Source organism: Cucurbita pepo, chromosome 12, assembly GCF_057944985.1.
Source record: "Cucurbita pepo subsp. pepo isolate OVF chromosome 12, ASM5794498v1, whole genome shotgun sequence".
NCBI lineage: Eukaryota > Viridiplantae > Streptophyta > Magnoliopsida > Cucurbitales > Cucurbitaceae > Cucurbita > Cucurbita pepo.
The window spans coordinates 1,542,123-1,555,516 of record NC_141809.1 but is presented as its reverse complement, the minus strand read 5'-3'; the positions used below and the strand labels follow the sequence as shown (position 1 = coordinate 1,555,516).

The window sequence follows — 13,394 nt, the reverse complement described above, 5'->3', positions numbered from 1 at the left end:
ATTTAATTATATTGATTATAATTAACGTCTATGCAAATAAAATATAATTAACACAGTAAAATTAATTAAAATTAATTATTTTCATTATGGTCAAAGGTATAATAATCCATTTATTTAATACAATTTTTTTATTTTTTTATATATACAAACACATGGACCATTTTTCAATAATTATGCTATTTATCTCATAATTACGAAAGTGCCATTGGGCCATGGCCCATTAAGTCCGCCGAGAAAGGTCGAATATAATCCCGGCACAGGCCCAATCAGTAGCGTCGCGGGAAAAAGATCTATCCGAGGGAGCGGCACATACACGCGGTCACTAACGAGCGTGTCAACACGCGCGCCCAATCGGAGAGACGGAGAGATAGGCATCGGGTGGGGGAAAGGCGGCTCCGAAAATCGAAAGCCCAATACATAAACGCAAGTTAATAAAGTAAGCCACCTTCTATTCTTCTTCGTTTTCGTTCGTTTCAGCGAATAATACTTTCTTTTTTTCTCTCTTTCTCTCTCGGATTTTGTTTCTGATTTGCTCTTCTTGATCGGTGAATTCGTATTGTTTTACTCCGTTTTTGTTCAAGGAAACTCAGAATCAGCTTGGGAGAGAGATATAGATCGGTTGCTTCGTCGTTGTTTCTCTGAATCTGATGGAGCAGCTGATCAACTTCATCATTCGTCCACCGAGGTAACGTTTCTGACTAGTTTTGAGATTTATTTTTGTAGTTTTCTGTTGAATTACTAGCTCTGGAGTTGGAATTTGGTGTGTGTGCGTTGGTGCGTTTGTTTTGTTGCTGTGAGAGGCTAGAGAGTGATGGATTTTGGAGCTATGATATTAAGTGTTTTATTTTGCTCTAGAATCTCAGAAATTAAAGTCTTCCTGTTAATCTATTTGCTAATCTTAGTACTTGTGTCCCTGAAATTTGAATTTTACATGGGTTTCCATTGTGGGAATGGAGGGGGCTTGTAGGTTGAGATCTAAATATTTCTTTCCTTTTCGTTTTCATTAACGTTCTCTTCCACCTGGTTTTTAGTTTACACTTTTTACCTTTTTGGGTATTCCGGACCTGAATGAGATCTCTGCGATTTAATGATATTGAAATGCGGATCCGTTCATTTTTTGTTCATTATTTCGTTTTCTATTGTGTTCTATAATTATTGCTTGATCGTTGGAATACTCCACGACATTTGTTGCGGGTTATCTCATTTTGTAACTTCACATTTGTTTTAATCATTTCCTTAAATATAAGCGTTGACATCTCTGAGAGGCTACAACGTTGCTAAATTTTACTCGCAGAGCTGAATATGACCCGAACAATGATTTACTAGAAGATGAGTTCACGCTTCGAGGAAAATTGTATCAAAGGAAGGATCTGGAGGTACGATTTCCTAGCATAAATGCGACTCCGTTGTCAATTTTCTCATTGCTTGGACTTCTCCATTGATTTGATATGTCTACGTTGAACGTGCTTAACTTTTACTGAAACTTATAAAGTCAGTATGGTGTCTCTCATAAGAAAAATTATGAAGTTAGTGTAGTCATAGTGGCAGTATGCATGCTGTTGACACTTCAAATAAGTTCATTGTACAGCTTCCCTGTGGCCGTTGATTACAAAAGAGAACGGGTGTATACATGTTAAGAGGTGGAAGTTCTTTTTTTTTTTTTTTTTTTTTTTTTTCTTTTAGCTGTATGGGGCTTTCGGGAGCTCTGGAATTCTTGCCAGGTGAGGTTGCTCTCTCTCCATGGGAGGGTACAGTCGATCAAATCAATTTTCATAGAACAAAAGAAATGTTGAACAAAGCTTAGTTTAGTAGATTCAGGGGTTGTACAGTACAATTAGGTTATCGGAATTGCACATAGATTGTGTGCTTTCCCTCTTTAGTTGTTTGGGTCTTGCTGAATTGAACCACTGGGCCTAATTTTTTAGATTTAAGAAGTAATGTGCTTGCTGTGTGGGTCAGGAACCATTCATATAACAAAGGATTTGTGCTGAGATCAATAGATTTGATGGTCGTGGAAGACGAAGACACATCCTAATGCTAGCAAGGGAGTGGTTGTTTCTTCTTTTGTCAAGTCATAGACGGTTGCCCTAGAAAAGGAACTTGGTTCTTCATTATGACAGTGACGTTCTTTCCTTGAAAAGGAAACGAACTTATTGATACAGTGAACAGTTACAAAGAGGTATTACATAAGAAAGAAATAGAAAAAGAAAAAGAACTTTCAGATTATCAATACCAAGAAATCCCACCCCTTCCCCACTATTTCTCTTTGTATTAAAAAGGAACTTAGTAAAAGCCCTTAAATTAGACATAATAACTAAAGGAGTATAATCTTAAAAAGAATTACATAGTGAACACCACGAGTAACTTTAAAACTTAGCTGATTTGAAGATTTCTTCCTAAGCATGCCCTTTGCCATTGACAATTTGAAAAATTATTTTCAACTATAATCCCCGAGTAAAAGCCTTCATAGCATTGACCAATAGAAAGCTTTGCCTTCCATGAAATCTTTAACCGCACACATGCACATAGGAAAATATTACCGAATGTATTAGCTAATCTGAAGGACTTGCTCTATTTCCAAAAAGTTCCATCGCATGTGTGTGTGGAAATTCTACCTGAAAGTGGAGAAAGGATTTCTGGCTTGAACTCAAAAGCTTATCCATTGTGTGTGAGGATACTTGAAGTCTTGGGAGGCTATCTCAAAATCATTGGATACTCTAGACTTATTTGAAGAAGTTTATAAGAGGCTCTGAGTAACAGGAGGTATGAGGAATTTCTCTAGACTTATTTGATAATTTGGAGGTTACTGATCTTTCCTCTTAATGCATCCAATACTTGGGCCAACTTTAAGGAAATAGTGATTTGACTTGTATAGATAACTTTTGGGGTTTGAGGCTTGGATGGATAAATTCTTCTGATTTTTTCCGCCCTCTATCTGACTATCTTGACATCTACTACTACCTTGATTTTTGTGGACTATAGTTCATTGAGATAAGTTTTCTGCTATGTTAAGAACCTCCTAACATTATTGCAGGTTAAAAACACTCGGGGAGATGTACTTCAGTGTAGTCATTACTTGCCTATTGTTAGTCCTGAAGGAAAGCCTCTACCCTGTGTAATTTACTGCCATGGTAACAGGTGAGTAATATCTGAAAATTTATATCTCATTACGCATTTGATCAAGTCCCTCACTAGAAATTAATATAACAGACTGCATACTTATTAGCTTAGTCTTGAAAATTCAATTTAAGAAATTTTTGCTGCAGGTTTCCCGCTAGAAATGCATTTCATTATTATAATACTCTTTGTTTAGATTACCGTAAATCACTGGATTAATCCATATTACATTCTGATTGGTATTTATTTGATTTGCAACAGTGGGTGTCGAGCAGATGCCAGTGAGGCTGCCATAATATTACTGCCTTCTAACATCACCGTGTTTGCTCTTGATTTTTCTGGTTCTGGACTTTCTGGGGGTGAGCATGTTACATTGGGGTGGAATGAAGTAAGTGTCAAGGATATCCCTTCTTTTCTTGAGTATAAGTATCTCTCTAGTTTGAATAATTCATTTTCTATTAGAAGTTTTTTTTAAATTCTATTGGTTCACATTCTTCCTAAAAGGCAGAGAATCATTTTTATACCACATGTGATGCATTATTTACACAGCACCCTGCTCCTACGTTTAAACCCTAAACATTTTATAATCTACATGTCTTCTGTGATCTTTATTGCTAAAGTCTAAAGACTAGAGTAATTGACTCTGAATCTGGGTCGGTTAGTATGAACTTTTTGGATACTGAATGTGGCTTCAAATAGTTATGTTCTTGTCTGAATATATTTTATCAGTGACTGTATTGACTGCTGCTTGTAGTTCTTTTGCTTTATGATTTGGGTGCTTGATGCATATTGCCATTTTCCTTCCTCAATATATGATGTTGAACTTTTTCAGAAGGATGATCTGAAAGCCGTGGTTGAGTATTTGCGAGCAGATGGAAACGTCTCTTTAATTGGCTTATGGGGCCGTTCTATGGGTGCTGTTACCAGGTTTGCCTTCTACTTCTATCTTCCCATAAATGCATATGTTGAGGAGATGAATTAAATAAGTGTCTGGGTAATTAGGCGTAATTAGGTACTAATGATCTCTAAAAAAAAGGTGATTGAAGAATGATTTTGTGGAAAATTACACGCTAAGTTTTTGGTAATTAAATGCCAAGGTCCGGTGATTTTGTTTCCTTTAACTATAGAAATGTTTTCATATTGACCTTAATAGGGGAGTGTCCTACTAAGTATTTTAAATACTCGCCATTTTATAAAATGATTTTTAGGTAAGAGCAACTCTGGAGTTTTTATGCTTTTTATTGAAAATGTTTTTGCTTTGAGTTCATTTTATTTGATTTGATTTTTACTAGGAAACTCCTAGTTTACGAGATTATGGAGTTTGAACGGATGGTGTTTTTCAATCTCCTGCTAAGTGGTAGACACAGTTTGGCCACCACGAGGTCATTGGATGTCTTGACGAATACAAATCAAATCAAATTAAATCAAATCAAAGCGGAAACGTTTTAAAGAACAAACATTAAAACTTCAGGTTGTTCCATAACCGACTTCTTCACCCCGTTCGTCACTCCCGTGCTATAGTGTTGCCCTAAATTGAAAATGATTTTTGTGAGTGGTCAGTACTTAAAATACTCAGTACACTTCCCTATTGGGATAAGATATGCAAACATTTATACGGTTAAACAAGCAAAATCATGGGACCTAACATTCACAATATAAATAAAATCTTAGAAAAACAAAACAAAACAAAACAAAATTATAACAAGAAGGGGCTTCAATTCAATAGAATAAGAGATAAAGGATGACACCGTTGAATTCAAGACCTTTCCATTTCAATAAAGATCTCCCCGTTCTTCTCAAGTGGGATATTCCATAGAGTTGCAAAAAAAAAAAAAAAAAAAAAAAAGAAAAAAAAAAGAAAAGAAAAGAGAACACCAAGAAAAGCTCCTCACAAAATGGAAGATGGAATAAGACCTCCTCCTTGACAATCTCACAACACATGCTCCACCTATTGAGGCCTTCTTACACATTGATACAATGCGACTACAAGTGTACACACATTACACTTGTGGCAGAAAGAAGTAGTCACGTATGGAACCGACTGACGATGACATGGAGAATAAGAATAATTAAGGGCTGACCAATTCAAATTATTTTTAGTTGTTGGTTGAATTTTTCTTTATTTTTTTTTTTCATCGGTTTAATCTTATCTGAATTTAATCTGAAAATAAATTTAATCTTATCTTATCTTCAATTTAAGACGATGACGTATGGAACCCACTTCAATTTAATCTTATTTGAATTGCTGGCCAATTCGGCTTAAAGTTGAACAGCTTCATGTCAGATTGGATGTCATGTGTCTTGACTTGGAATCCACAAAAAAAGGGTATGATTTCTTCCCGTGCTAAAAGTCAAGAAAAAAACGATGAGAGATCAGGGATTTCTGGGACAACAATTTCTGAAAATTTTGGAGAAAACTTAATTGTATCAAAATTCACGAAACTCGACTTCCCTCGTTTCAATAGCCCCCTTGGGTTGAATTGGTTGTTGTCAACATTTTTTCTAACATTTGACACCTAAGGAAGTAAAGTGAACTTAACATCTTATCACGATCAGGGATTTTTGGGACAACAGTTTCGGAAAATTTTGGAGGAAACTTAATTGTATCAAAATTCACGAAACTCGACTTCCCTCATTCAATAGCTCCCTTGGTTGGATTACCGTTGTCAACACTTTTTCCGACATCAATTGACTCCTAAGGAAGAAATGCGAGCTTAGCCTCTTATCACTTGGAGGGAACTGCTCAACTGTGGTATTTATTGATGGCATGATATTCTAGATCCCCACTTAGACAAAGTTTGTCCACCAATTGGACTTCCCATTTGAAGAAATAAATTGGGGGAGCTCGCTAAGCTAAAACGAACAGTTTTAGTGGAAGAGTACCAGAACAAATTCTTAGTGTTGGTTTCAAAAGCTAGAAGTTTAGCTCAAAACCAAAAGATTATATCTCAGCAGATTGCAAGAGTTTATATTAGTTAAGGTGGAGCTCCACCAGCCATAGGACTTGGTAACCATAAGGGTATGTCTTGTATGAAAGGAAAATATATCCCAGGGTCACCACCAATCGAGATAACAAACGCAATTCACCAGTTGCAGATTTACCAACCGTTTGATAAAGCTCACTAGAGAAGAAATGGAAGAAAGGAGGTAGAAGGTGTTTGCGTGGGTAAAGGAGTAGAATTCTTTTTTCAATCTATTTTAAATAATCGTAAGGCTTAAACAGAGGGAACCTTAATACCTCTGAGTTATCAGACTAAATTGAATTTGTTTTAGGTCTCATTCTGAATGTTTATGAGTATTTAGACAAGTTGTATAAAAACTATTGCTATATCAACAGAATCATAACTCAACCGTGGAGGATCATCCTCCTAAAAAAAATGAAATAACTAAAAATAGAAATGCTCCACTCCTTACCATAGGGAAACCGAAACAAATGCATAAAGAGAAATTCAACCAACAACTAAAGATAATTTGAATTTGTCAGCCTTCAATTGTTTTTCTTTTCCATGTCATTGTCAATGGGTTCCATATGTGGCCACTTTTTGCCATGAGTGTAATGTATGTACACTTGAAGTGGCATTGTATCATACACCTTACACTATTAAAGGTCAAATAACATAAAAGATGACCTCTAAATACGATCATAGTATTAATCCTCTCATGAGAGAATTCAAACTTGTCAAAGCACGGATGAGACCGGAACTTCCATTAGCGGTAACACTTCCAATACAGAGACCAAAGACCATCTTTTGGAGTAGCTTTCCAAATTAGTTTGCACAAAACAGAACTCAACTTCGTCACTTCTATTATGATAAACAAAGGTTCAACAGTAAAACTACTTGACTCGAGTCAAAGATTCTGAATTTAGAATCATCATGAAGCAAATGCACGGGAAATTCCCAGTCTTTAAATTTAATCAAAGCACTCTTCTTTCTTGTGGTGTTTCTAAAACTAATAAGAAACTGTGACATTATATTGATGATAATTACCAAACAAAAGAGAATAGATGAGGAATCCCCCTGAGGACCAAAGGGTTACAAAAAGGAGGCACAATTGGTCAAGATCCCTGCAAGTCATAATAAAATATGTATTGTGTTTCTTCACTATTGCGTTATCTGTAGCACAATTTTGATTGATTTGTTTTACGAGTAATTAGAATGAAATATATAATTTTCCTCATGGGAAAGAATTTCATAAGTTCACTGTTCTTACCTTCAGATTTGTTCTGGTTGAGTCAATTGTAAGTTTGGTTCTTATCTAAATATAGTTATCAATATTTCAGCCTTAGATAATGTTCGAATCTTATTTAGTCTTGTTCATTTTCCACTAACATGCATATTTCGAACAGCCTAATGTATGGGGCTGAGAATCCTTCAATTGCAGGGATGGTTCTGGACAGTCCTTTCTCTGATCTGGTTGAGCTAATGATGGAACTTGTAGAAACCTATAAGTTTCGTTTACCTAAATTCACGGTAAGAATTATTTCACTGATTTTGAATCGACCAAAGCTTGAACTGAGAAATTCCTCTCTTAGCAACAGTCTAGTCCATTTCTTTTCTTGGGACCTATAAGTGTGGTGGTCAAAACTAATTTCAAATGACCTCACAAGTCACTATTCCTATTTTTTTATTTTTCTTTCATAGTTCAATGATGTGCGTGTGATTGGTTGGTCCAGAAGTTGTTGAAACTAATGTTCTTTTGATGATAAGTGATTGATGCTCGGAAATCCTAACTATTTCATTATTTGTGTGATTCTAGGTGAAGTTTGCTATTCAATACATGCGAAGGGCTATCCAGAAAAAGGCAAAATTTGACATTATGGACCTCAACACCATTAAGGTTTCTTTCTATCTATTATCTGCTATGTGTATCTGTGAGCTACTTTTATAACTTCTCAGTTGCATGCTAACTAGTAGAGTGAATAATTGATCTGCATGTTCTCCTTTTTCCTTGGGGATAGATTTAGTGCTTCTGCTTTAAGAAAAAAAAAAAATTATTCATTAGATGCTAATCGCATAAGAAATTTTGTGGAAAGAAACAATAGTCTTTAAAGACAAGGTCAATTCTTTTGGTTACTTTTGTGACCCTGTCCAGTTTACAGCCTCCGTTGGAGTAGCCAACACAACTATTTTTGTTAGTACACCACTTTCACAATTAACCTTGGTTGGGAGCTGTTTTTGTTGTCTCTCTCTTTAGGGGAGGGAGTCCCTTGTCCCTTTGTCCTTTAGGTTCCTTTTTTGGCCACATTGTTTCTTAATGAATGTTTATGTGTCTCTTATACAAAATGTTTGTTGACACTTGACATTTGTTCCATGCCCTTTCATCAGAAAAGGATTAATCATGTGCTCTCCAGATGTTTATGTGTCTCTTAAGGTTGGGCTCTCCCATATGTTCTACCTGAGTTTGTACTTTATCCCTCAAAAAATCATTGACCTAGTTGACTGGGAAAAAGATAGGAGCCATGACCTTGGCATATTTCGTTTTGGATTTGAGTCGCAAACATGATAAATGCTCATAACATTAAAATCAATAGATAGTGGAAAGAAAGTGTGGTCAGTTGAGAAATCAACGTCATATTTTTTCTTTTAGAAAATGTACGACAAACATACGTTATGGTGGCATGTATCATCCTGAGATAATTTAATGAACCAAACAACTGATGATTTTTTCTCTCTGTCTTTTTCCATAGCACAGATTAATAATTTTTTCAAGAAGTTTACAGCAATTCTATGAGTGGTGATCAGTTTAAAGTAGTTATCTTTGATCTTTGAAGATAAATCTAGGAGTTCAGTACTTTTGGGTATTTTTCATGTTTCTTGCTTCTGGTTGGTGCGTTGGAACAACGACTTTCATAATCATAGCCTCTTCTTGCTGATTGTTAAGATTTTCTTTCGTGTTGTTAGGAGATTTATCTTCCCTTTTGTGATGCTTGTTTTTTGTGATGCTTGTTTTTTGTGATGCTTCTTGCTGATTGTTAAGCTTTCTTTTTATTTTTAATGCTTGCCATTTCAACTGAGATTGATCCAACATTGTTTTGTCTAGGTGGCAAAATCTTGCTTTGTACCAGTGTTAATCGGGCATGCCATCGACGATGACTTCATACGGCCTCATCACTCAGACCAAATACATGATGCCTATGTGGTAAATCCTTGTCACCTAAATACCTAGTATGAAGTTCTTACCTAAAATTTCTTCTTCCTTCTCTGTTTTTTTTTTCTTTTGGTAAAAACCCAAGCTTTCGTCTAAAAGTTTGAGTTTGAAGTGGGTACTGTTATATGGAGCACTAGCAAATTTTATATGAACAAACCAATTCAAATGCATAACAACTCTTAAGGATTTCGTAAACTACGTACTAGGTTCATTGTGATTCGAAAGCACGTGGTGTGTATGGTAGCTGTAGCCTGTAGCACCTTATAAAGCTTAAGAGGTTGTACTCTTCCATCCAAAAGATTAAGGATTCTGAAATGTGGGAATGAATTATGTTGGAAACTCTTTCATTGTAGAGTCGTAGCTCTGCACTTCCTCTTACAAGATTTAAAGAAGTTTTCCTTTTCTAAAAAGATTTATACTTCTGTGCAATAAGGACTTTGAATCACTCGATAACCTTTTCTTGCATAAATACTTCTGCTAAAATATTGGAATATATTCCAAAGATTCAGCCTTAAACGGTGATCTTATGAAAGAAGTTTCAGGGTTTCCCTTCCTTCTTTCCCTCCAGCTTCTTCTTAATATTTAATGAACCCAAAGATGCATATTCAAAGACAGGATGCTTCATGTTCCTAGTTCGGTTGATTCTAAAAATTTTATGTTAACTGGCTGTCAAAATATTTGATAAAATCTCTGTTTAACCTCCCCATTTGTATTTACACATAGTAAACTATTTCTCACCCCCCTCTTGCCAAACATTTTACACTGCTGCTGTTAATTCATGAAACTGTCTCTTTTGCAGGGGGACAAAAACATCATCAAGTTCGATGGTGATCACAATTCTCCTCGCCCTCAATTTTACTTCGATTCTATAAATATTTTCTTCCACAATGTTTTGCAACCCCCAGAGGATGAAATAGGGGATATTTATATCAACACCATGCCGTCCTACTTCAGTAACAGGGTAAATAGGCCTCAGTGTTTCTGTTGGATTTCACTTTTGTTGAGCTGCAAGATTTAACTATGTTTTATCCTCAGGATTATTGGAGACCGATGCAAGAAGCGGGCCCAAACCATGGTTCCTCTACAACATCAAGAGGCACGACTTAACGACTCACTATTTTCTGCTTCTTTATTGTTGTTTATACTCAGGATTTAAGGTCTTTAATGGCGATTCAGACTCTTCTTTCAATGAAATGTTTTTTTTTCCTACCTACAGATATACCAACTAATAGTACGGAAGGTGCTATTAAAGAACTCCGTTCAAAAAGATCTATGAGTCGGACAGAGGTAATGTTATATGCGCACTCTATTGCCTTAAAAATGAAGATCAAAGCAACTTTTTGGTTAATTTGGAATTAAATAGAAGTGCACTGGTGACAGTTAATGACTTCACTTACCCCTTGCATCAGGTTCCTGCCGATCTTCCTTCTGGAGATCATCAATCCCTATCTCAGGTACCACCATAGCTTTTAATTTGACTTTCCTATTGATTCCAAATGCATGTCTAAGATGCGAACTTAGCATAGTTGAACTGGCGACGGTATTAGTAATCATTTTTGCAAGATTTCAAATCCACCCAGTTGTTTAAATTGTAATATTCTAAAAGAAAAGGAATGTCCGGGATACTGTTAATTAACAAGATCAGCTGTAAACTTGGTACAGTTTTTGTAACCGCCCAAGCCCACCGCTAGTAGATATTGTTGTCTTTAGACTTTCCCTTTCGAGGTTCCCCTCAAAGGTTTTAGAACACGTCTACTAGGGAGAGGTTTCCACACCCTTATAAAGATTGTTTCGATCTCCTCTCTAATCGATGTGGGATCTCACAATTCACCCCCCTTCCGGACCCAACATCTTCGTTGGCACACCGCCCGATGTCTGGTTCCGATACTATTTGTCACAGCCCAAGCCCACGACTAACAGATATTGTCCTCTTTAGGCTTTCCCTTTTGGGCTTCCCCTCAAGATTTTTAAAATGCGTTTGCTATGGAGAAGTTTCCACACCCTTATAAATAATGCTTCGTTTTCCTCTCCAATCGACATGGATTAGAGCAGCTTATTTACAAAATATGACAAATGTTGATTTGCTGCAGGATCAAAGTACGAGTAATGACACGGACTTGTCATCTTCAAATATGATTAGTTTTGAATTATCGAATGGCCATCCTTACGAAACCAATGTTCCAAATTTGATGGACGATGATCAGTATGTCGAATATCCTCTTGATGACTTGGCAGGGTTCCCATGCAGTGTAGAGGAGGAAGAAAGGGTCAGTCTGATTAATAGTAACTTTCACGTCGTCTAATCTCTCCGAAACGGGGCCAACGTGTTAAGATGATCTGTTTTTCTTTCTTTTGTTTGGTAAATGAATTTCAGATGCTCATGGAAGCAGTGATGGAATCGTTGAAGGATTTCAAAATGAAAAACGCTCAAGAAGAAGAGCAAGCTTCGAGTGTCGTATGTACCGACACGAAGGACGTTTTACAGAAAGACGAATGTGGAATTTCACGAATAGACCATTGTGGAGTGCTGCATCCAGAAGCCACATCCACTTCGAATGACCATTTTTCTCAGTTGAAAGCAGAATCTGCTTCAACTTCAGAAGAGTACAGTATATCTATCAAACCAGAATCTACTTCAGTAGTTCGAGATTCGAATTCAGTATCTGATCGCTCGTGTTCCGATAAAAGCGAATCTTCTATAGGGGTGCCTGCACCTGCTGGAACTGAGAGTGCAGGGGCTTCCTCTTGTAGTAATACACCTGCAAGTAGCCAACGTTCAGCTGAAGCCGATTTGTCAGCCAACACGAAGGCGACCGTAACTGTTGTCCGAAATCCCGCAACCCATATTATGGATGGTTTGATTCGTCGCTGGGATCTCAATTTCTTCCGAAACAATCAGAACAGATGATCTGGGGCATGTTCTTGTGTTTTGACCCATTTGCTCCCATGGAATGTGTGCAATCTGATATTTGTTTGTATTGCTGTGTAACTAAGAAAGTTGCTTTGATGTTAGTTTGTAAAAATATTAGACACCAGAAAAGGAAAAAGGTCAAAGAAAGGAAGGACTTGTTTTAAGTGTGTCGAAAATATTGAATGTAGCCATTTTTTTCATATAAACATTATGGCTAGACTATTACCTACTTAACAAAATATCGATCGATGTTGCTATTGTCGTCTTCCTCCGATCGACCCTCCACCTCTAATTTTCTACCGTTCCGTTCATAATTTTTTCGTTAACCATAACCTTCAAATTTACTTATTCAACGTTGTTTTGAAAAGAAAAAATTAACTTCAAATATTAAAATAAAACTTAGTCGAGTATAATTGAAGTCAACTTTATAAGTTCGGTTTTCTTTGGCAATTAAACTCATGAATAACTTTTTTTTATCTTTTTTTACCTTTAACGTCCCTTTTAAATGGTGGGTGTGTCTTACCATTTTTTGTTCCATCTCTCTTTCTCTTAAAAGTTATTTTTTTAATTATAATGCCGATTTTACTGTGAAAAGTATATGGTTCGTTAGGTAACATGTCAAAAATAATTTACTTTTGCCACAAATGTGGGTGGTATAATGCCAATTTTAAGGTGAAAAGTATATAGTTTGTTAGGTGCATGTCAAAATTAATTTCTTTTTGCCCAAAATGTGTACGGTATAATGTCAATTTTACAGTGAAAAGTATATGGTTTGTTAGCTACATGTCAAAATTACTTTACTTTTTTGCCCAAATGCGCATGGTATAATGCCAATTTTACGGTGAAAAGTATATAGTTTGTTAGGTGCATGTCAAAATTAATTTACTTTTTGCCCAAAATGTGCATAGTATAATGCCAATTTTATGGTGAAAAGTATATGGTTTGTTAGCTACATGTCAAAATTAATTTACTTTTTGTCCAAAATGGGCACGGTATAATGCCAATTTTACGGTGAAAAGTATATGGTTTGTTAGCTACATGTCAAAATTAATTTACTTTTTTGCCCAAAATGTGTATGGTATAATGCCAATTTTACGGTGAAAAGTATATGGTTCGTTCGGTACACGTCAAAAGTAATTTACTTTTTTCCCACGTGAAAAGTACATAGTTTGTTAGGTGCATGTCAAAATTAATTTACTTTTTGCCGAAAATGCGC

At 36.0% G+C, this 13,394-nt stretch overlaps 1 protein-coding gene across 2 annotated transcripts; it reads left to right on the top strand.

The window, feature by feature from the left end:
- The first annotated feature begins 282 nt into the window (after window positions 1-282).
- Window positions 283-12,435, top strand: LOC111806722 (uncharacterized). 2 transcript variants are annotated; one of them, XM_023692158.2, is made up of 15 exons: window positions 283-436; window positions 582-685; window positions 1,295-1,376; window positions 3,035-3,138; window positions 3,379-3,505; window positions 3,950-4,044; window positions 7,466-7,589; window positions 7,876-7,956; window positions 9,160-9,258; window positions 10,067-10,228; window positions 10,303-10,363; window positions 10,484-10,554; window positions 10,677-10,721; window positions 11,358-11,534; window positions 11,642-12,435. In XM_023692158.2, the coding sequence occupies exons 2-15, from the start codon at window positions 648-650 to the stop codon at window positions 12,173-12,175; spliced, it is 1,800 nt and encodes a 599-aa protein (XP_023547926.2). In that variant the 5' UTR covers window positions 283-436; window positions 582-647; the 3' UTR covers window positions 12,176-12,435. The 2 variants fall into 2 exon arrangements, with proteins under 2 accessions (XP_023547926.2, XP_023547927.2); XM_023692159.2 differs by having other exon boundaries at window positions 286-436; window positions 591-685.
- Window positions 12,436-13,394: the final 959 nt, after the last annotated feature.